At 41.3% G+C, this 23,903-nt stretch overlaps 2 protein-coding genes across 5 annotated transcripts in view; both read left to right on the top strand.

Annotated features, from left to right (window-relative positions):
- The window catches only part of LOC131953509 (BTB/POZ domain-containing protein KCTD5), a 59,304-nt gene that overhangs the window by 3,946 nt on the left and 31,455 nt on the right, over positions 1 to 23,903 (top strand). The gene's annotated exons all lie outside the window — the stretch shown is intronic.
- The window catches only part of LOC131953507 (TATA element modulatory factor), a 43,514-nt gene that overhangs the window by 4,510 nt on the left and 15,101 nt on the right, over positions 1 to 23,903 (top strand). For 3 of the 4 annotated variants that reach the window (XM_059316700.1, XM_059316697.1, XM_059316698.1), the window contains exons 3-20: positions 135 to 2,039; positions 2,634 to 2,698; positions 4,812 to 4,853; positions 7,319 to 7,422; positions 8,656 to 8,773; positions 9,206 to 9,261; positions 9,380 to 9,450; positions 9,609 to 9,705; positions 10,560 to 10,645; positions 14,668 to 14,729; positions 15,029 to 15,093; positions 17,130 to 17,286; positions 18,579 to 18,671; positions 19,059 to 19,215; positions 19,696 to 19,888; positions 20,207 to 20,276; positions 20,764 to 20,856; positions 21,276 to 21,398. In XM_059316700.1, coding sequence (XP_059172683.1) covers positions 135 to 2,039; positions 2,634 to 2,698; positions 4,812 to 4,853; positions 7,319 to 7,422; positions 8,656 to 8,773; positions 9,206 to 9,261; positions 9,380 to 9,450; positions 9,609 to 9,705; positions 10,560 to 10,645; positions 14,668 to 14,729; positions 15,029 to 15,093; positions 17,130 to 17,286; positions 18,579 to 18,671; positions 19,059 to 19,215; positions 19,696 to 19,888; positions 20,207 to 20,276; positions 20,764 to 20,856; positions 21,276 to 21,398 — 3,557 coding nt within the window. The remainder of the gene's footprint in view (positions 1 to 134; positions 2,040 to 2,633; positions 2,699 to 4,811; positions 4,854 to 7,318; positions 7,423 to 8,655; positions 8,774 to 9,205; positions 9,262 to 9,379; positions 9,451 to 9,608; positions 9,706 to 10,559; positions 10,646 to 14,667; positions 14,730 to 15,028; positions 15,094 to 17,129; positions 17,287 to 18,578; positions 18,672 to 19,058; positions 19,216 to 19,695; positions 19,889 to 20,206; positions 20,277 to 20,763; positions 20,857 to 21,275; positions 21,399 to 23,903) is intronic. The other variant, XM_059316701.1, reaches the window with a different exon arrangement.

Below are 23,903 nucleotides of genomic sequence, written 5' to 3'. Positions count from 1 at the left end.
GAGCAAAGTAGTCACCTGTTTTGTCAGCACTGGTGTAGCTTAGTAATATAACTGTCATGCTGGTGTACTCTACCAACTCCATTGTTTTGTACCTAACATGTTTTACAATAGCTGTACCATTTTTTCCACTGTAGAGACTGGTGAGTCCATCAGTAAAAATGTGATTGAAGAAAAGTCTGTGGGACAGGAAGGAGATTTCTGGTCAGCTTGGATGGGAACTGGAGGAAAGAAAGAAGCCAACTCAGCACCTGACCACCATTCCTCCTGGAGTCTGCCATGGTCAAACAGTGCTGCTGACATCACGACTGAAACACTGGCACAGCAGAAGAGAACACAGGCTACAGAGGATTCTGTTAGTGAAGTGAGAAAAGAAGGGGAGTTATCAGATGATAGAGTAGATGTGTTGCACGGTGTCGGCTTAGATCACAACACAGCTCAGTCCAATCATGGAGCTGACACCTCAGACTGGAAAGATTTTCCCATTGAAGAGAGTATGTTGGAAAATGACCTTGATGAAAGTTTACCTGAAAACGTTTTAGATGTTCCACAAATGCTGGAGGCCCATCATGATGTGCATGAGCCACACTATGATGTACAGGACACAACACATCATGATGTGCCTGAGACAACACATCATGATGTACAGGAGACAACACATCATGATGTAAAGGAGACAACACATCCTGATGTACAAGAGACAACACATCATGATGTAAAGGAGACAACACATCATGATGTACAGGAGACAACACATCATGATGTGCCTGAGACAATACATCATGATGTGCCTGAGACAATACATCATGATGTGCCTGAGACAATACATCCTGATGTACAGGAGACAACACATGATGTAAAGGAGACAACACATCATGATGTACAAGAGACAACACATCCTGATGTACAGGACACAACACATCATGATGTACAGGACACAACACATCATGATGTACAAGAGACAACACATCCTGATGTACAGGAGACAACACATCATGATGTGCTGGGTACACATCACCTTGACACTGCAACTGTATATGACAGATTTAGCCTAGAGAACTGTGCTACAAGTTCAGGAGAGGTCAATATAACCCAGAATGCAGCATCAGCCAAACATATATTTTCTCTAACAGAAGAAAACAGCCCAGCAGAATTACAAAACATTAGTAATTTATTACCAGTAGAAAAAGATTTTTTTTCCTTAAATTCCACAAGAGAAGGTAGTGCTATACCTCTAACAAACTTAACTGAGGCTGTGGCACCCTTAAGTGATTCTTTACAGGAGCATGTTATAGGATCAGCTGATGGAACAATGGTCAGCACTACTGTACAGGGTGGTGGGGATGACATCTGTGATGAGAGTCCAGCCGTCATGTGTGGGAAGTCTGAGTTGTTGCTAGACTGTGTCAGCGTTGCTTCTCTGTGTGACCAGAGCTCAGACAGCAGCTCCACACTACACACTAGCACAGACATGGGCAACTCAAGAACCAGCAGTGACCTCGACCTTCCTGAAGGTCAGGCCAGCAGCACGGGCTCAAGCTCTGATACCAGCAGATTTGACAGCAGCACGGACACAGTTGTGGACAGGTCAGTGGTGGAGCCGGACCCCCCGTACTCTCTGTTTGCAGATGATGCCACAGCAGAAGATTCTGATGAAAGAATGAGTTCCTCCTACGTCAAGTGTATGATTGAAGAGGCCATGGATGACCTGAGCAAGACGGAAGACTCAGGCAGTGAGAACCATTCCAGTGGAGAGAAGTCTGAAAGCTCCAAGGTAGACTCTGAGAGAAGTGCCTACAGTGGCCATGAGTCCAGTGATGAGATTGAAACTACCACCTCCTCGGACATAGAAATTATTTCAGCCCCGCACTCTAACGGGGAGTACCAGTCCTTTGATTTATCACCTCTGAAGATAGCGCTCCAGAGATCTGTGCAAGGTCATGTGGGCTCTGACAGTCAGTCCAGCTCTAGTGCCAACAGTAAGGGAGAACTTGACCGCCTGAGTCCAGAGCGTGGGGAGGCCTCAGTGTGGCGGGATGAGGGTAAGGTGTCTCATTCACTTGTCTCTAACCACATGGTCTCTGTCTAACCACATGGTCTCTGTCTAACCACATGGTCTCTGTCTAACCACATGGTCTCTGTCTAACCACATGGTCTCTGTCTAACCGCATGATCTCTAACCACATGGTCTCTGTCTAACCACATTAACTAGTATCTATCTTGTTAAACTACATTGACAAACATCTAATCTATTAAACAACTTAAATGAATCATCTGTATAAAGTATTATCATGACATTCAAAGTATGAACTTTTGCCTTAATGATAGCATTCAAATGCCATCCAAAGTATAATCTTTTTCCTTATGATGCCGTTCAAATGCAGCTTTATTTCAGTGGTTACTGATTTATCTAATGAACCTTCTAAAAGATGGCTAGTAACGTTATAAAATAAAGAGTTTTAAACTTAAGCTGATGATGTGTTAATTAGTGTGGACCACTTCAGTGAGATTAATTGGTTGAACTAGTTTAATGAATGTTTTCATATTTTGTTAGAGTGATTGGTTAAACTAGTTTGATGAATGTTTACAGATTTTGTTAGAGTGATTGGTTAAACTAGTTTGATGAATGTTTTCAGATTTTGCCCACCTTGCCAGTGAGGAAGCTTCAAACAATCCTTACAACCCAATGACATTATTGAAGGTGAGTACCTGGTGCTAACACCTAGATGACACGTAGTTGGCATGTGCTGACATCTAGCTGGCGTGTGCTGACATCTAGCTGGCATGTGCTGACATCTAGCTGGCATGTGCTGACATCTAGCTGGCATGTGCTGACATCTAGCTGGCATGTGCTGACATCTAGCTGGCATGTGTTGACATCTAGCTGGCCTGTGCTGACATCTAGCTGGCATGTGCTGACATCTAGCTGGCATGTGTTGACATCTAGCTGGCATGTGCTGACATCTAGCTGGCCTGTGCTGACATCTAGCTGGCATGTGCTGACATCTAGCTGGCATGTGCTGACATCTAGCTGGCATGTGTTGACATCTAGCTGGCGTGTGCTGACATCTAGCTGGTGTGTGCTGACATCTAGCTGGCATGTGTTGACATCTAGCTTGCATCTGCTTCACCATGTGTAAACACATTTATTAACGTTCCAGCACCAAGCTTACACTAAGATAAAGTAGTTTAGTTAGGACAAAGAACATTGACAATTACCTTCCCTCCATTTATCCCCACTTATCAATCCTCCCCCGCCCCCCGTCCCCAAATACACCTCTTGCATATTACTTGATCTGCCTCCTCCCCCATAAAACTAGTAGGAGATTACCTTCTTACATGTGTGTTGATTGGTCCTATGTTTCATGTGTGTTGATTGGTCCTATGTTTCATGTGTGTTGATTGGCCCTATGTTTCATGTGTGTTGATTGGTCCTATGTTTCATGTGTGTTGATTGGTCCTATGTTTCATGTCTGTTGATTGGTCCTACTGCATGTTTCATGTCTGTTGATTGGTCCTATGTTTCATGTGTGTTGATTGGTCCTATGTTTCATGTCTGTTGATTGGTCCTACTGCATGTTTCATGTGTGTTGATTGGTCCTATGTTTCATGTGTGTTGATTTGTCCTATGTTTCATGTCTGTTGATTGGTCCTACTGCATGTTTCATGTGTGTTGATTGGTCCTATGTTTCATGTGTGTTGATTGGTCCTATGTTTCATGTCTGTTGATTGGTCCTACTGCATGTTTCATGTGTGTTGATTGGTCCTATGTTTCATGTGTGTTGATTGGTCCTATGTTTCATGTCTGTTGATTGGTCCTACTGCATGTTTCATGTCTGTTGATTGGTCCTATGTTTCATGTGTGTTGATTGGTCCTATGTTTCATGTGTGTTGATTGGTCCTACTGCATGTTTCATGTGTGTTGATTGGTCCTATGTTTCATGTGTGTTGATTGGTATTGGTCCTATGTTTCATGTGTGTTGATTGGTCCTATGTTTCATGTGTGTTGATTGGTCCTATGTTTCATGTGTGTTGATTGGTCCTACTGCATGTTTCATGTGTGTTGATTGGTCCTATGTTTCATGTGTGTTGATTGGTATTGGTCCTATGTTTCATGTGTGTTGATTGGTCCTATGTTTCATGTGTGTTGATTGGTCCTATGTTTCATGTGTGTTGATTAGTCCTATGTTTCATGTGTGTTGATTGGTCCTATGTTTCATGTGTGTTGATTGGTCCTATGTTTCATGTCTGTTGATTGGTCCTACTGCATGTTTTATGTGTGTTGATTGGTCCTATGTTTCATGTGTGTTGATTGGTCCTATGTTTCATGTCTGTTGATTGGTCCTATGTTTCATGTGTGTTGATTGGTGCTATGTTTCATGTGTGTTGATTGGTCCTACTGCATGTTTCATGTGTGTTGATTGGTCCTATGTTTCATGTGTGTTGATTGGTATTGGTCCTATGTTTCATGTGTGTTGATTGGTCCTATGTTTCATGTGTGTTGATTGGCCCTATGTTTCATGTGTGTTGATTGGTATTGGTCCTATGTTTCATGTGTGTTGATTGGCCCTATGTTTCATGTGTGTTGATTGGTCCTATGTTTCATGTGTGTTGATTGGCCCTATGTTTCATGTGTGTTGATTGGTCCTATGTTTCATGTGTGTTGATTGGTCCTATGTTTCATGTGTGTTGATTGGTCCTATGTTTCATGTGTGTTGATTGGTCCTATGTTTCATGTGTGTTGATTGGCCCTATGTTTCATGTGTGTTGATTGGTCCTATGTTTCATGTGTGTTGATTGGTCCTATGTTTCAGCTGACTCAAACCATTTTACAGCAGAAGGTGCATGGGGGGCAGGTAAATAAAGGATTGAACTTGCCATGCTAAGTCTGCCAGCCTAGGGACATGTCATGTTTAAGGCTTTGATATTCTAGTTCTGGCACAGTTAAACTCCATTGAATAAGAGTAAGGGAAGTGACAGTAATAATGACTTGCAATAGTCATCTTTTATCATTCATTTTAAGCTATTAGCTAAATGTTTGACAGGACCAGAGTGGCAATTATTTATAAGAAAATGTGAGTGACTTCCCTTGTTGTTATAGGAACATTGTGTACCAACAGCTGGCAGGATGCGGCATGGCTGAGGGCTTTTCAAATGTATTGGCTTTAAATCCTTTTCTTGGGGTTTTTGTGTTGGCATTGACCTTTTTGTTAGCTAGCATGCTTTTACTAAAACTTTGGGAGAATATGTCCACATTGTAGTTTTTGGGTGGGAAAAAATGTCGTTTTTATTATTTGGGTGGGGAAATGTCAAGGTTTTATTATTTGGGTGGGGAAAAGGTCACGGTTTTAGTATTTCAGTTGGAAAATGTTTACCATTTGTTTAGGAAAATGTCAAGTTTTTAGTAATTTGGTAGGGAGAATGACAAGTTTTTAACATTTGGGTGGGAAGATGTCAAGATTTTAGTATTAGGGTGGGAAGATGTCAAGTTTCTAGTATTTAGGTGGAAAGATGTCAAGTTTTTATATTTGGGTAGAAAGATGTCAAGTTTTTATATTTGGGTGGAAAGATGTCAAGTTTTTATATTTGGGTAGAAAGATGTCAAGTTTTTATATTTGGGTAGAAAGATGTCAAGTTTTTATATTTGGGTAGAAAGATGTCAAGTTTTTATATTTGGGTGGAAAGATGTCAAGTTTTTATATTTGGGTAAAAAGATGTCAAGTTTTTAGTATTTGGGTAGAAAGATGTCAAGTTTTTAGTATTTGGGTAGAAAGATGTCAAGTTTTTAGTATTTGCGAGGAAGATGTCAAGTTTTTAGTATTTTGGTAGAAAGATGTCAAGTTTTTAGTATTTGGGTAGAAAGATGTCAAGTTTTTAGTATTTTGGTAGAAAGATGTCAAGTTTTTAGTATTTGGGTAGAAAGATGTCAAGTTTTTAGTATTTGGGTAGAAAGATGTCAAGTTTTTAGTATTTGGGTGGAAAGATGTTAATTTACTTCACATGCTCAATAGCCACACTGTAGATTCTTTTCCTAGTTTTTTTTTTATTTTTTTACAAAAAAAAAAAAGAATTTATTACATGTTGTTTTTATTTTTTTTGTTTTATATTGACAATTATAAAACATGTTCCGACTATTTCATGGAGACTGAACTGATTGAAAACTATTGAAATGTTTGCTGTGATGTTATTTTATATCAACTAATCTCATGGCACCATTTGTCTCTGTATGCTTATCTATGGTAGTATCAGAGCTATTTATTACTTTTGCACCTTCCTGTATTCAAACTGGTACTTGAAACAAAATTTGGTGAAACCTATTTTTTAAACAATATTTTTTTAAATTGATTACTAGACTACCGGTTATCCTTGGATAACTTGGTAGTCCTCACTGTCACACATTGTCACAAAAAGACGTCACACCTCAGACAACATATTTTTGTCTTTTAAAAACACCTATCTTGGCTGAGCATGGATCTGACCACACTATCCCTTTATATGTTGAGGTCACATAAACAGGTGAACTCTACTCCACCTGCCAGTGTCCCTTTAAGCCTCAGACAATATGTTTGTCTTTTACTACATCGATTTTGTCTAAGCATGGGCCAAACTATCCATTTATATGCTGAGGTCACATATAAACTCAACTTCACCTGCCCCGTGTCCCGCCAAGTCCCAAAAGGCAACTTTATCATTCACATCTAAAAAGAAGTCACACCTCAGCTTACATATTTTTGTCTTTAAAAAAATCTATTTCTTTCTATATTTTCTGAGCTCAAACCTAATTTAAATAATAAATTAATAAATTATTAAATCTAACGTCAAACTAATATTAATGAATTAGAACCAATAATGTGTGTTGTGATTTCGCACTGTACAATTTAGCTTAATAATGCGTTAAACTTTTGAATGGGCAATATGGCCTTCCATGGAAGCCGCCATGTTTGTTTTGAAAGTAAGTAAATAAATCAAGTGCCGTCACTAAGCCGGTGAATGTTTTTTAATTTGTTTTGAAAATATAGTACTTGTTCTGAACTTTTATAATTAAAGGGGTGTTTCTAGAAATGAGTATATCAATAAATAAATTAACTTCTTTAAATAAATTTGTGTTTAACAGTTTGGGATAAAAAGAAAATTATTCTCTACATAAATACGTAATTTACAGTTCTAGTTCAGATGTTGTCATCAAACGGAACAGACAAACAAACAAAACAAAATATACAAACTTCTCACTTCTATTAGTATATATATAATAACATGCTGTAAAATTATATTTTAAAAAACAAAACGCTGTCATTGTCAAATGTTTGTCACCTTGTTACAGAAACTAGCAGAAATGGCGGAGGTGCTACAGGCCAGAGAAAGCAAGCTGATCCAGCTGAGTAAAGACAACCATGAGCTCACAGAAGACAATAACATTCTCAGACAGTGAGTCCATTTAACCTTTTGTAGGAATTCTTCACAGGATCTGTGTATTACCATAATTACAGTAGAGTTGTTTCATTGCATTGTCTAAAATTCCTGTCCTAAAGCAATGTCTGTAAACCGCTCGGGTACATTTCTTCTGGATTGATTCTACTGTAACCCAAATATATTATTTTCCCCAATGTTATTTACCCCCCCCCCCCCTTCTCCATGATGCAAGACCATAAGCTGGACCACCCACACAAAATGTGGTTACATAAGCTGGACCACCCACACAAAGTGTGGTCACATAAGCTGGACCACCCACACAAAATGTGGTTACATAAGCTGGACCACCCACACAAAATGTGGTCACATAAGCTGGACCACCCACACAAAATGTGGTCACATAAGCTGGACCACCCACACAAAATGTGGTCACATAAGCTGGACCACCCACACAAAGAAATGATGTGGTTAGATGCATGACTGCTAAGTCCAAAGTCTTGAGTTCTCTGGACTTTTCAAGATGTCCCTGGGTCCACTCAGCTCTGGTGGGTACCAGACACACAAAACTGTCCGATTCCATGAGAGAAACTAATCCCCCCCCCCAGCGTGGGTACCAGACACACAAAACTGTCCGATTCCATGAGAGAAACTAATTCCCCCCCCCCCCCCCCCCCCCAGCGTGGGTACCAGACACACAAAACTGTCCGATTCCATGAGAGAAACTAATTCCCCCCCCCCCCCCCAGCGTGGGTACCAGACACACAAAACTGTCCGATTCCATGAGAGAAACTAATTCCCCCCCCCCCCCCCCCAGCGTGGGTACCAGACACACAAAACTGACCTATTCCATGAGAGAAACTAATTTCCCCCCCCCCCCCCAGCGTGGGTACCAGACACACAAAACTGACCTATTCCATGAGAGAAACTAATTCCCCCCCCCCCCCCAGCGTGGGTACCAGACACACAAAACTGACCTATTCCATGAGAGAAACTAATTCCCCCCCCCCCCCCCCCAGCGTGGGTACCAGACACACAAAACTGACCTATTCCATGAGAGAAACTAATTCCCCCCCCCCCCCCCCAGCGTGGGTACCAGACACACAAAACTGACCTATTCCATGAGAGAAACTAATCCCCCCCCCCCCCCCAGTGTGGGTACCAGACACACAAAACTGACCTATTCCATGAGAGAAACTAATCCCCCCCCCCTAGCTTGGGTACCAGCTAACATCTGTTTGTCTTGTGAAGACAACTGCTGCAGCTGGAGGAGACAAGGGAAGCTGAAAGTGCTGACCTGACAGCCCTCACTCAGGAGTTCACAGCTAGACTTGGAGAGGCTGAGAAAAAGCTGCAGCAAGTCCTCAAGGTTGTTATCTTTTGCTACATTTCATTTATCATAGAATTGGTGTTGTGGCCTACAGACCTAATTTATCATAGAATTAGTGTAGTGGCCTACAGACTTAATTTGTCATAGAATTGGTGTTGTGGCATACAGACCTAATTTGTCATAGAATTGGTGTTGTGGCATACAGACCTAATTTATCATAGAATTAGTGTAGTGGCCTACAGACTTAATTTGTCATAGAATTGGTGTTGTGGCATACAGACCTAATTTGTCATAGAATTGGTGTTGTGGCATACAGACCTAATTTGTCATAGAATTGGTGTTGTGGCATACAGACCTAATTTGTCATAGAATTGGTGTTGTGGCCTACAGACCTAATTTATCATAGAATTAGTGTAGTGGCCTACAGACTTAATTTGTCACAGAAATGATTGTTGTCTGTTGTTGTTACAGGAGAAAGAATCACTCAAACAAGTATTGGCATCAACTGAAAAGGAACTGGAAAAAAGGTAGTGAAAGTCTTTGGTTAGACTGTATAGACCTATCTGCTGGCTATGATCTTAAAGCATTAATGTTTGTATCTAGGTCTGCTAACTATGATCTTAAAGCATTAATGTTTGTATCTAGATCTGCTGGCTATGATCTTAAAGCTCTGCTGGATGAGAAGCAAGAACAAGTGACCCAACTCTTGGAAGAAGGTTTTAACAATTGACTACATTTTATCTAGACTTAGCTTACTAACTTACATTTAATTTCTCCTAACAAAAAATGTAGCTGTGGTGGTGTGGGTCGTCTCCCCCCTTTCCCCCCCCCCCCCTTTTATCGTGCCCAATGTGACATGAAGTGTTATCTGTAGGAGAAAAACTGAGCAAGCAGCAGCTCCAGAACAGCAACATCATCAAGAAACTCAGGGCCAAAGAGAGGGAGACTGATGCAACCATTGCCTCACAGAGGTACGGCAACTTGAACATCTTTCTTGCTTTCTTGTATCAGACACTGTCCTGTATCAGATGCTGTCCTGTATCATACTGTCCTGTATCAGACACTGTCCTGTATCAGACACTGTCCTGTATCAGACACTGTCCTGTATCATACTGTCCTGTATCAGACACTGTCCTGTATCAGATGCTGTCCTGTATCAGATGCTGTCCTGTATCAGATGTGGTTGTTGTGTTATATTACTTTGTCTGTCATTGTATAACTATATTGTTGTATGACTATATTGTTGTATAATTATCTTGTATACTGTATAACTATATTGTTGTATTTCTATATTGTTGTATAATTATCTTGTATACTGTATAACTATTGTTGTATAAGTATATTGTTGTATAGCTATATTATTGTATATCTATAATTGTTGTATAACTATATTGTTGTATATCTATATTGTTGTATAACTATATTGTTGTATAATTATCTTGCATACTGTATAACTATATTGTTGTATATCTATATTGTATAATTATCTTGTATACTGTATAACTATTGTTGTATAAGTATATTGTTGTATAGCTATATTATTGTATATCTATAATTGTTGTATAACTATATTGTTGTATATCTATATTGTTGTATAACTATATTGTTGTATAATTATCTTGCATACTGTATAACTATATTGTTGTATATCTATATTGTTGTATAATTATCTTGTATACTGTATAACTATTGTTGTATAAGTATATTGTTGTATAGCTATATTATTGTATATCTATAATTGTTGTATAACTATATTGTTGTATATCTATAATTGTTGTATAACTATATGATTGTAAATCTATAATTGTTGTATAACTCTGTCCAGAAAAAAGCTGGAAGATGTAACAAAAGAGCTGGAGAGGCTGACCTCTGTGTTGGATACTAAGGAGGACATGGAGAAGAAGCAAGCAGGTAGGAGCCAGCATCTTATCCCTACCTGACCTTACATGTCTCTACCTGTAATAAACCTGTCCTTACATACCACCTGCCTGTAATAAACCTGTCCTTACATACCACCTGCCTGTAATAAACCTGTCCTTACATACCACCTGCCTGTAATAAACCTGTCCTTACATGGCACTACCTGTAATAAACCTGACCATACATGGCACTACCTGTAATAAACCTGTCCTTACATACCACCTGCCTGTAATAAACCTGTCCTTACATACCACCTGCCTGTAATAAACCTGTCCTTACATACCACCTGCCTGTAATAAACCTGTCCTTACATACCACCTGCCTGTAATAAACCTGTCCTTACATACCACCTGCCTGTAATAAACCTGACCTTACATGTCACTACCTGTAATAAACCTGTCCTTACATACCATCTGCCTGTAATAAACCTGTCCTTACATACCACCTGCCTGTAATAAACCTGTCCTTACATACCACCTGCCTGTAATAAACCTGTCCTTACATGGCACTGCCTGTAATAAACCTGTCCTTACATACCACCTGCCTGTAATAAACCTGTCCTTACATACCACCTGCCTGTAATAAACCTGTCCTTACATACCACCTGCCTGTAATAAACCTGTCCTTACATACCACCTGCCTGTAATAAACCTGTCCTTACATACCACCTGCCTGTAATAAACCTGTCCTTACATGGCACTACCTGTAATAAACCTGTCCTTACATACCACCTGCCTGTAATAAACCTGTCCTTACATACCACATGCCTGTAATAAACCTGTCCTTACATACCACCTGCCTGTAATAAACCTGTCCTTACATACCACCTGCCTGTAATAAACCTGTCCTTACATGGCACTGCCTGTAATAAACCTGTCCTTACATACCATCTGCCTGTAATAAACCTGTCCTTACATACCACCTGCCTGTAATAAACCTGTCCTTACATACCACCTGCCTGTAATAAACCTGTCCTTACATACCACCTGCCTGTAATAAACCTGTCCTTACATACCACCTGCCTGTAATAAACCTGTCCTTACATACCACCTGCCTGTAATAAACCTGTCCTTACATACCACCTGCCTGTAATAAACCTGTCCTTACATACCACCTGCCTGTAATAAACCTGTCCTTACATACCACCTGCCTGTAATAAACCTGTCCTTACATACCACCTGCCTGTAATAAACCTGTCCTTACATACCACCTGCCTGTAATAAACCTGACCATACATGGCACTACCTGTAATAAACCTGACCATACATGGCACTACCTGTAATAAACCTGTCCTTACATACCACCTGCCTGTAATAAACCTGACCTTACATACCACCTGCCTGTAATAAACCTGTCCTTACATACCACCTACCTGTAATAAACCTGTCCTTACATGGCACTACCTGTAATAAACCTGTCCTTACATACCACCTGCCTGTAATAAACCTGTCCTTACATGGCACTGCCTGTAATAAACCTGTCCTTACATACCACCTGCCTGTAATAAACCTGACCTTACATACCACCTGCCTGTAATAAACCTGTCCTTACATACCACCTGCCTGTAATAAACCTGTCCTTACTTGGCACTACCTGTAATAAACCTGTCCTTACATACCACCTGCCTGTAATAAACCTGTCCTTACATGGCACTGCCTGTAATAAACCTGTCCTTACATACCACCTGCCTGTAATAAACCTGTCCTTACATACCACCTGCCTGTAATAAACCTGTCCTTACATACCACCTGCCTGTAATAAACCTGTCCTTACATACCACCTGCCTGTAATAAACCTGTCCTTACATGGCACTACCTGTAATAAACCTGTCCTTACATACCACCTGCCTGTAATAAACCTGTCCGTACATGGCACTGCCTGTAATAAACCTGTCCTTACATGGCACTACCTGTAATAAACCTGTCCTTACATACCACCTGCCTGTAATAAACCTGTCCTTACATACCACCTGCCTGTAATAAACCTGACCTTACATGGCACTACCTGCAATAAACCTGTCCTTACATGGCACTACCTGTAATAAACCTGTCCTTACATACCACCTGCCTGTAATAAACCTGTCCTTACATGGCACTACCTATAATAAACCTGTCCTTACATACCATCTGCCTGTAATAAACCTGTCCTTACATACCACCTGCCTGTAATAAACCTGTCCTTACATACCACCTGCCTGTAATAAACCTGTCCTTACATGGCACTACCTGTAATAAACCTGTCCTTACATACCACCTGCCTGTAATAAACCTGTCCTTACATACCACATGCCTGTAATAAACCTGTCCTTACATACCACATGCCTGTAATAAACCTGTCCTTACATACCACCTGCCTGTAATAAACCTGTCCTTACATACCATCTGCCTGTAATAAACCTGTCCTTACATACCACCTGCCTGTAATAAACCTGTCCTTACATACCACATGCCTGTAATAAACCTGTCCTTACATACCACCTGCCTGTAATAAACCTGTCCTTACATACCACATGCCTGTAATAAACCTGTCCTTACATACCACCTGCCTGTAATAAACCTGACCTTACATACCACCTGCCTGTAATAAACCTGTCCTTACATACCACCTACCTGTAATAAACCTGTCCTTACATGGCACCACCTGTAATAAACCTGTCCTTACATACCACCTGCCTGTAATAAACCTGTCCTTACATGGCACTGCCTGTAATAAACCTGTCCTTACATACCACCTGCCTGTAATAAACCTGTCCTTACATACCACCTGCCTGTAATAAACCTGACCTTACATACCACCTGCCTGTAATAAACCTGTCCTTACATACCACCTGCCTGTAATAAACCTGTCCTTACATACCACCTGCCTGTAATAAACCTGTCCTTACATACCACCTGCCTGTAATAAACCTGTCCTTACATACCACCTGCCTGTAATAAACCTGTCCTTACATACCACCTGCCTGTAATAAACCTGTCCTTACATGGCACTACCTGTAATAAACCTGTCCTTACATACCACCTGCCTGTAATAAACCTGTCCTTACATACCACCTGCCTGTAATAAACCTGTCCTTACATACCACCTGCCTGTAATAAACCTGTCCTTACATACCACCTGCCTGTAATAAACCTGTCCTTACATACCACCTGCCTGTAATAAACCTGTCCTTACATGGCACTACCTGTAATAAACCTGTCCTTACATACCACCTGCCTGTAATAAACCTGTCCTTACATACCACCTGCCTGTAATAAACCTGTCCTTACATACCACCTGCCTGTAATAAACCTGTCCTTACATGGCACTGCCTGTAATAAACCTGTCCTTACATACCATCTGCCTGTAATAAACCTGTCCTTACATACCACCTGCCTGTAATAAACCTGTCCTTACATACCACCTGCCTGTAATAAACCTGTCCTTACATACCACCTGCCTGTAATAAACCTGTCCTTACATACCACCTGCCTGTAATAAACCTGTCCTTACATACCACCTGCCTGTAATAAACCTGTCCTTACATGGCACTACCTGTAATAAACCTGTCCTTACATACCACCTGCCTGTAATAAACCTGTCCTTACATACCACCTGCCTGTAATAAACCTGTCCTTACATACCATCTGCCTGTAATAAACCTGTCCTTACATACCACCTGCCTGTAATAAACCTGTCCTTACATACCACCTGCCTGTAATAAACCTGTCCTTACATACCACCTGCCTGTAATAAACCTGACCTTACATACCACCTGCCTGTAATAAACCTGTCCTTACATACCACCTGCCTGTAATAAACCTGTCCTTACATACCACCTGCCTGTAATAAACCTGTCCTTACATACCACCTGCCTGTAATAAACCTGTCCTTACATGGCACTACCTGTAATAAACCTGTCCTTACATACCACCTGCCTGTAATAAACCTGTCCTTACATACCACCTGCCTGTAATAAACCTGTCCTTACATACCACCTGCCTGTAATAAACCTGTCCTTACACATTTGGTTACAGAAGCAATAAACCAGCTAAACAGTGCTGTTCAAAGACAAGATAAGGAGGTCATTAAACTTAAGGTCAGTCACTTTTTAAACTTATGGTCAGTCACTTGTTAGTCACTTTTTAAACTTGTCAGTGACTTTTTTATGTCTGGAGCCAAATTGTTCGATGTCATTTTGCCATGAGTCGTGTTGATAAATTCTTTTAGGGGTGTAAAATTGTCATGTTGTTTAATTCTTTTAGGGGTGTAAAATTGCCATGTTGTTTAATTCTTTTAGGGGTGTAAAATTGTCATGTTGTCGCTCTCCATTCATTAGGACAGCAGCCATTCATCTCATCACTCTCAAGGTTTTTTATTGATTCATTTTTTTAACAGAGTGACCTCGAGGACTTGCAGGAAAAGAACAGAGGTTTGCAGGCAGCACTAGACAACTCCTACAAGTAAGTGATGTGACATTGTGGCTCTATGTAAGCTGTTGTTTCCTAAGATGGCTGTTGATTGTGGCTCTATGTAAGGTGTTGTTTCCTAAGATGGCTGTTAAAGATGATTGTAGCTCTATGTAAGGTGTTGTTTCCTAAGATGGCTGTTGATTGTGGCTCTATGTAAGCTGTTGTTTCCTAAGATGGCTGTTGATTATGGCTCTATGTAAGGTGTTGTTTCCTAAGATGGCTGTTGATTGTGGCTCTATGTAAGCTGTTGTTTCCTAAGATGGCTGTTGATTGTGGCTCTATGTAAGCTGTTGTTTCCTAAGATGGCTGTTGAAGATGATTATGTAAGGTGTTGTTTCCTAAGATGGCTGTTGAAGAGGATTGTGGCTCTATGTAAGCTGTTGTTTCCTAAGATGGCTGTTAAAGATGATTATGTAAGGTGTTGTTTCCTAAGATGGCTGTTGAAGAGGATTGTGGCTCTATGTAAGCTGTTGTTTCCTAAGATGGCTGTTAAAGATGATTATGTAAGGTGTTGTTTCCTAAGATGGCTGTTGATTGTGGCTCTATGTAAGGTGTTGTTTCCTAAGATGGCTGTTGATTGTGGCTCTATGTAAGGTGTTGTTTCCTAAGATGGCTGTTGAAGATGATTGTAGCTCTATGTAAGGTGTTGTTTCCTAAGATGGCTGTTGATTATGGCTCTATGTAAGGTGTTGTTTCCTAAGATGGCTGTTGATTGTGGCTCTATGTAAGGTGTTGTTCCCTAAGATGGCTGTTGATTGTGGCTCTATGTAAGGTGTTGTTTCCTAAGATGGCTGTTGATTATGGCTCTATGTAAGGTGTTGTTTCCTAAGATGGCTGTTGATTATGGCTCTATGTAAGGTGTTGTTTCCTAAGATGGCTGTTGAAGATGATTGTAGCTCTATGTAAGGTGTTGTTTCCTAAGATGGCTGTTGATTGTGTCTCTATGTAAGCTGTTGTTTCCTAAGATGGCTGTTGAAGATGATTGTAGCTCTATGTAAGGTGTTGTTTCCTAAGATGGCTGTTGATTGTGGCTCTATGTAAGGTGTTGTTTCCTAAGATGGCTGTTGATTATGGCTCTATGTAAGGTGTTGTTTCCTAAGATGGCTGTTGATTATGGCTCTATGTAAGGTGTTGTTTCCTAAGATGGCTGTTGAAGATGATTATGTAAGCTGTTGTTTCCTAAGATGGCTGTTGAAGATGATTATGTAAGCTGTTGTTTCCTAAGATGGCTGTTGAAGATGATTATGTAAGGTGTTGTTTCCTAAGATGGCTGTTGATTATGGCTCTATGTAAGGTGTTGTTTCCTAAGATGGCTGTTGATTATGGCTCTATGTAAGGTGTTGTTTCCTAAGATGGCTGTTGAAGATGATTGTAGCTCTATGTAAGGTGTTGTTTCCTAAGATGGCTGTTGATTGTGTCTCTATGTAAGCTGTTGTTTCCTAAGATGGCTGTTGAAGATGATTGTAGCTCTATGTAAGGTGTTGTTTCCTAAGATGGCTGTTGATTGTGGCTCTATGTAAGGTGTTGTTTCCTAAGATGGCTGTTGATTATGGCTCTATGTAAGGTGTTGTTTCCTAAGATGGCTGTTGATTATGGCTCTATGTAAGGTGTTGTTTCCTAAGATGGCTGTTGAAGATGATTATGTAAGCTGTTGTTTCCTAAGATGGCTGTTGAAGATGATTATGTAAGCTGTTGTTTCCTAAGATGGCTGTTGAAGATGATTATGTAAGGTGTTGTTTCCTAAGATGGCTGTTGATTGTGGCTCTATGTAAGGTGTTGTTCCCTAAGATGGCTGTTGATTGTGGCTCTATGTAAGGTGTTGTTTCCTAAGATGGCTGTTGATTGTGGCTCTATGTAAGGTGTTGTTTCCTAAGATGGCTGTTGATTGTGGCTCTATGTAAGATGTTGTTCCCTAAGATGGCTGTTGATTGTGGCTCTATGTAAGCTGTTGTTCCCTAAGATGGCTGTTGATTGTGGCTCTATGTAAGCTGTTGTTCCCTAAGATGGCTGTTGATTGATCACCACAGGGAGATAGCAGAGCTACACCGCAGCAACGCCTCCCAGGACAGTAAAGCCCAGCAAGCTGCCCTCAGTGCTGAGACGCATGTTAGGGAGGAGCTCAAGGCAGCCATGGAGAGGGAGCAACAGAGGTTCCGTCAGGAGAGGGAGGCTTTCATCATGCAGGTCAGGGGGGCTTGGGGAGGGAGCCTTTCATCATGCAGTTCAGGGGGGCTTGGGGAGGGAGGCTTTCATCATGCAGGTCAGGGGGGCTTGGGGAGGGAGGCTTTCATCATGCAGGTCAGGGGGGCTTGGGGAGGGAGCCTTTCATCATGCAGGTCAGGGGGGCTTGGGGAGGGAGCCTTTCATCATGCAGGTCAGGGGGGCTTGGGGAGGGAGCCTTTCATCATGCAGGTAAGGGAGGCTTGGAGAGGGAGGCTTTCATCATACAGGTAAATTGAGGCTTGGAGAGGGAGGCTTTCATCATACAGGTAAGGGGGGGCTTGGGGAGGGAGGCTTTCATCATGCAGGTCAGGGGGGCTTGGGGAGGGAGGCTTTCATCATGCAGGTCAGGGGGGCTTGGGGAGGGAGGCTTTCATCATGCAAGTCAGGGGGCTTGGGGAGGGAAGCTTTCATATTGCAGGTCAGGGGGGCTTGGGGAGGGAGGCTTTCATCATGCAGGTAAGGGGGCTTGGGCAGGGAGGCTTTCATCATGCAGGTCAGGGGGCTTGGTGAGGGAGGCTTTCATCATGCAGGTCAGGGGGGCTTGGGGAGGGAGCCTTTCATCATGCAGGTCAGGGGGGCTTGGGGAGGGAGCCTTTCATCATGCAGGTCAGGGGGGCTTGGGGAGGGAGCCTTTCATCATGCAGGTAAGGGAGGCTTGGAGAGGGAGGCTTTCATCATACAGGTAAATTGAGGCTTGGAGAGGGAGGCTTTCATCATACAGGTAAGGGGGGGCTTGGGGAGGGAGGCTTTCATCATGCAGGTCAGGGGGGCTTGGGGAGGGAGGCTTTCATCATGCAGGTCAGGGGGGCTTGGGGAGGGAGGCTTTCATCATGCAAGTCAGGGGGCTTGGGGAGGGAAGCTTTCATATTGCAGGTCAGGGGGGCTTGGGGAGGGAGGCTTTCATCATGCAGGTAAGGGGGCTTGGGCAGGGAGGCTTTCATCATGCAGGTCAGGGGGCTTGGTGAGGGAGGCTTTCATCATGCAGGTCAGGGGGGCTTGGGGAGGGAGGCTTTCATCATGCAGGTCAGGGGGCTTGGTGAGGGAGGCTTTCATCATGCAGGTCAGGGGGCTTGGTGAGGGAGGCTTTCATCATGCAGGTCAGGGGGGGGCTTGGGGAGGGAGGCTTTCATCATGCAGGTCAGGGGGGCTTGGGGAGGGAGGCTTTCATCATGCAGGTCAGGGGGCTTGGGGAGGTGGTCACATGACCATTGGGCTGACCACAAGTTTTCAGTTATTTATTTTGAACCTTCCAGGCAGATGACCTGAGGCTAGAGATGGCAAGGCTAGAGAAAGAACACAGCAGACGTGAAGATTTACTTCGACAAGACATCGCTCATTTACAGGATGTAAGATTTCACTTGTGATATTTGTAAATATGTGCAGCAGTTATAGTCATGATGTCACAGGGGGTTCTGTCATTGTCACTGACAAGGGTTCTGTCATTGTCACTGACAAGGGTTCTGTCATTGTCACTGACAAGGGTTCTGTCATTGTCACTGACAAGGCTTCTGTCATTGTCAATGACAAGGGTTCTGTCATTGTCATGACAAGGGTTCTGTCATTGTCATGACAAGGCTTGTCATTTTCACTGACAAGGGTTCTGTCATTGTCACTGACAATGTTTCTGTCACTGACAAGGGTTTTGTCACTGACAAGGGTTCTGTCATTGTCACTGACAAGGGTTCTGTCACTGACAAGGGTTCTGTCACTGACAAGTGTTCTGTTGTTACCAGAGGCTGCAACAGGATGAAGCCAGGAGTCAGGACCTAACACAGAGTGTAACCTCTGCCACACGACCCCTCCTGCGACAAATTGAGAACCTACAAGCTACATTTGGTGCACAATCTGGAGCCTGGGAGAAAATAGAAAAAACCTTGACTGACCGTCTTGGTAAGTGAAAATACTGACTAACCATCTAGTGGGGGGTCATCCATAAACAACGCCACACTTTTTGGTTGTTTTTTTTTTAAGTTTTTCTACCCCCTCCATCATTACAACCCCCCCCCCACCCTCCCCTCTCTCTAAGGTGACATTATACCTCAACCTACTGAAACCCCCACCCCCTTCAAGTTACTTGAATTATTTGGTTGATAAAATAATTATAGAGCTCAGTCAACATTGAATTTTATTATTCTATTACAGTTTACAAAACCAATCTTTACAAAAATTCAAATTGACATCCAGACATTACTATTTAAAATGTGTCACACTTTCTCAACCCCTCCCCTCCCACCTATCAGAAAATTTTGAATCCCCCCCTCCCACCTAGGATTGTGATGTCATTTATGGAGGACCCCTAAGGGAATAGATTGCCCATTTAGGTAAGACAAAAGATTTTGTAGTGACCTTGTGAATGTAATAATGTTGTAGCTGAGTGCCAGACAGCTCTAGCCTTGGCCCAGGAGAAAGAAAGAACAGCGCTGGATCAGCTGATGGAGCAGTCGGCCAAACTGGCCACACTAGAGGCCAGCAGCTCCAGGCTCAAGCAGGAGAAGGCCCAGCTCTCAGCTCAGCTGGAGGCTGATAAGGCACAACTAGAGGAACTGGTGGAGTCCAGGAACAGGTAGCTGGGGGGGGGGGGGGGGGCTGTTGGGGGAATGGGGAGTGGGGGCTGTTGAAGGAGTTGGGGGGGGGGGGGGCTGGTGGAGGAATGGGGAGTGGGGGGGGGGCTGTTAGAGAAATGGGTAGGTGAGAGACAGGGGCTGTTGGAAAGATGGGGGGGGGGGGCTGTTGGCAGAATGGGGAGGGGGGGGGCTGTTAAAGAAATGGGTAGGTGGAGGGGAGAAATTTGTATGTTTCCTTACATTTACAAATGTCTGTATTTCCTTACATGTACACGTGTGTGTATAACATCACTTGTTATATCTTTAAATGTACACAGCTTTGTGGCCCAGCATGAATCTGCTAGACAAAAATTGATGGTAGAGATCAACCAGCTCAAAATGGATAAGGTGAGTCATGCTAAGCAGTAATAGTTGCAGTTGTCATTTTGTTGACATCCACATTTATTAGGCTGACATCCACATTTGATTTTGTTGACATCCACATTTGATTTTGTAGACATCCACATTTGATTTTGTCGACATCCACATTTGATTTTGTCGACACCCACATTTGATTTTGTTGACATCCACATTTGATTTTGTCGACATCCACATTTGATTTTGTCGACACCCACATTTGATTTTGTCGACATCCACATTTGATTTTGTTGACATCCACATTTGATTTTGTTGACATCCACATTTGATTTTGTCGACATCCACATTTGATTTTGTTGACATCCACACTTGATTTTGTTGACATCCACATTTGATTTTGTTGACATCCACATTTGATTTTGTTGACATCCACATTTGATTTTGTCGACATCCACATTTGATTTTGTCGACATCCACATTTGATTTTGTTGACATCCACATTTGATTTTGTTGACAGATCCACTTAGAATCGCAGCTGACAGTAGAGCACACCAAGCTGGAGACAGAGCGCAAGAAAATTTTGGCCTTGGAGGAGCAGCTGAGGTTTGCTGTAAGTCTTACCTGTTGACTGTAAGCTGTGCCAGATTAAGGGGTGGCAGGGCAGCAGCACAAAGGCCCTTACCTTATTCCCAGTACAGGGAATAAATAAAATAATTTCACCATTAGGAAGCCAGTCTTTTCTGGGAAATTAGTATTGATGGGCACCTGGGCTGTTTTTGTTGGTGTATAGCTGGGCTGTTTTTGTTGGTGTATAGCTGGGCTGTTTTTGTTGAGGGACAGCTGGGCTGTTTTTGTTGGGGTATAGCTGGGCTGTTTTTGTTGGTGTATAGCTGGGCTGTTTTTGTTGGGGTATAGCTGGGCTGTTTTTGTCGCTGGACAGCTGGGCTGTTTTTGTTTTTAAACTAACTCTTTAAAAACCAGCCTGCTATGCTAGTGTTTGACATGTTATTTCAATATCCAATTTATCAGCAAGAGCGTCCTCGCTCACGTGGGACACCCTCCCCTTCATCGTCCCTGTCACTGAGTCGACATGACAGTATGATAGGTAGTGTACATGATGGTCAGTCTTCAATGCTGCATTGGTCATTCCATGTGAGTCATTTTTTGTTTAGGTATTTACAACATTCACAAAAATCATGGTTCTTTTACACTCTTTCACTTTGCTTTTAGTTTTCTTAAAACTTACTTTCAGTGTATGCAAACACATGGTTCAATTCTAATTATTTTTATACTTATTCAATGGGAACATTTAAAGCAAAATGTGTAGAAAAAAAAAAAAGTAACATAAGAAATAAATAATTAAATGTTTTAAATGTTGTACAGTAGTTAAAATACTTTCATGTAGCCTTATAGTCAATCATAAGACCACATCTTTATGCAGCTTTATAGTCAATCATAAGACCACATCTTTACACAAAGCTTTATAGTCAGTCATAAGACCACATCTTTATACAGCTTTATAGTCAGTCATAAGACCACATCTTTACACAGCTTTATACTCAGTCATAAGACCACATCTTTACACACAGCTTTATAGTCAGTCATAAGACCACATCTTTATACAGCTTTATAGTCAATCATAAGACCACATCTTTATTCAGCTTTATAGTCAGTCATAAGACCACATCTTTATACAGCTTTATAGTCAGTCATAAGACCACATCTTTATGCAGCTTTATAGTCAGTCATAAGACCACATCTTTATACAGCTTTATAGTCAGTCATAAGACCACATCTTTATAGAACTTTATAGTCAGTCATAAGACCACATCTTTACACACAGCTTTAGTCAGTCATAAGATCACATCTTTACGCACAGCTTTATAGTCAGTCATAAGACCACATCTTTATGCAGCTTTATAGTCAGTCATAAGACCACAGCTTTATAGTCAGTCATAAGACCACATCTTTATAGTCAGTCATAAGACCACATCTTTATACAGCTTTATAGTCAGTCATAAGACCACATCTTTATACAGCTTTATAGTCAGTCATAAGACCACATCTTTATAGTCAGTCATAAGACCACATCTTTATACAGCTTTATAGTCAGTCATAAGACCACATCTTTATACAGCTTTATAGTCAGTCATCAGACCACATCTTTATGCAGCTTTATAGTCAGTCATAAGACCACATCTCTATACAGCTTTATAGTCAATCATAAGACCACATCTTTACACACAGCTTTATAGTCAGTCATAAGACCACATCTTTATACAGCTTTATAGTCAGTCATAAGACCACATCTTTACAGCTTTATAGTCAATCATAAGACCACATCTTTGCACACAGCTTTATAGTCAGTCATAAGACCACATCTTTATAGTCAGTCATAAGACCACATCTTTATACAGCTTTATAGTCAGTCATAAGACCACATCTTTATACAGCTTTATAGTCAGTCATAAGACCACATCTTTATAGTCAGTCATAAGACCACATCTTTATACAGCTTTTTAGTCAGTCATCAGACCACATCTTTATGCAGCTTTATAGTCAGTCATAAGACCACATCTTTACACACAGCTTTATAGTCAGTCATAAGACCACATCTTTACACACAGCTTTATAGTCAGTCATAAGACCACATCTTTACACAGCTTTATACTCAGTCATAAGACCACATCTTTACACACAGCTTTATAGTCAGTCATAAGACCACATCTTTATGCAGCTTTATAGTCAGTCATAAGACCACATCTTTATACAGCTTTATAGTCAGTCATAAGACCACATCTTTATAGAACTTTATAGTCAGTCATAAGACCACATCTTTACACACAGCTTTAGTCAGTCATAAGACCACATCTTTACACACAGCTTTATAGTCAGTCATAAGACCACATCTTTATGCAGCTTTATAGTCAGTCATAAGACCACAGCTTTATAGTCAGTCATAAGACCACATCTTTATAGTCAGTCATAAGACCACATCTTTATACAGCTTTATAGTCAGTCATAAGACCACATCTTTATACAGCTTTATAGTCAGTCATAAGACCACATCTTTATAGTCAGTCATAAGACCACATCTTTATACAGCTTTATAGTCAGTCATAAGACCACATCTTTATACAGCTTTATAGTCAGTCATCAGACCACATCTTTATGCAGCTTTATAGTCAGTCATAAGACCACATCTTTATACAGCTTTATAGTCAATCATAAGACCACATCTTTACACACAGCTTTATAGTCAGTCATAAGACCACATCTTTATACAGCTTTATAGTCAGTCATAAGACCACATCTTTACAGCTTTATAGTCAATCATAAGACCACATCTTTGCACACAGATTTATAGTCAGTCATAAGACCACATCTTTATAGTCAGTCATAAGACCACATCTTTATACAGCTTTATAGTCAGTCATAAGACCACATCTTTATACAGCTTTATAGTCAGTCATAAGACCACATCTTTATAGTCAGTCATAAGACCACATCTTTATACAGCTTTATAGTCAGTCATCAGACCACATCTTTATGCAGCTTTATGGTCAGTCATAAGACCACATCTTTATACAGCTTTATAGTCAATCATAACACCACATTTTTACACACAGCTTTATAGTCAGTCATAAGACCACATCT

Source organism: Physella acuta, unplaced genomic scaffold, assembly GCF_028476545.2.
Source record: "Physella acuta isolate Inbredline_101_S28 unplaced genomic scaffold, ASM2847654v3 ptg000927l, whole genome shotgun sequence".
NCBI lineage: Eukaryota > Metazoa > Mollusca > Gastropoda > Physidae > Physella > Physella acuta.
The sequence above is the reverse complement of the archived record's forward strand: the minus strand, read 5'-3'. Positions and strand labels throughout refer to the sequence as shown.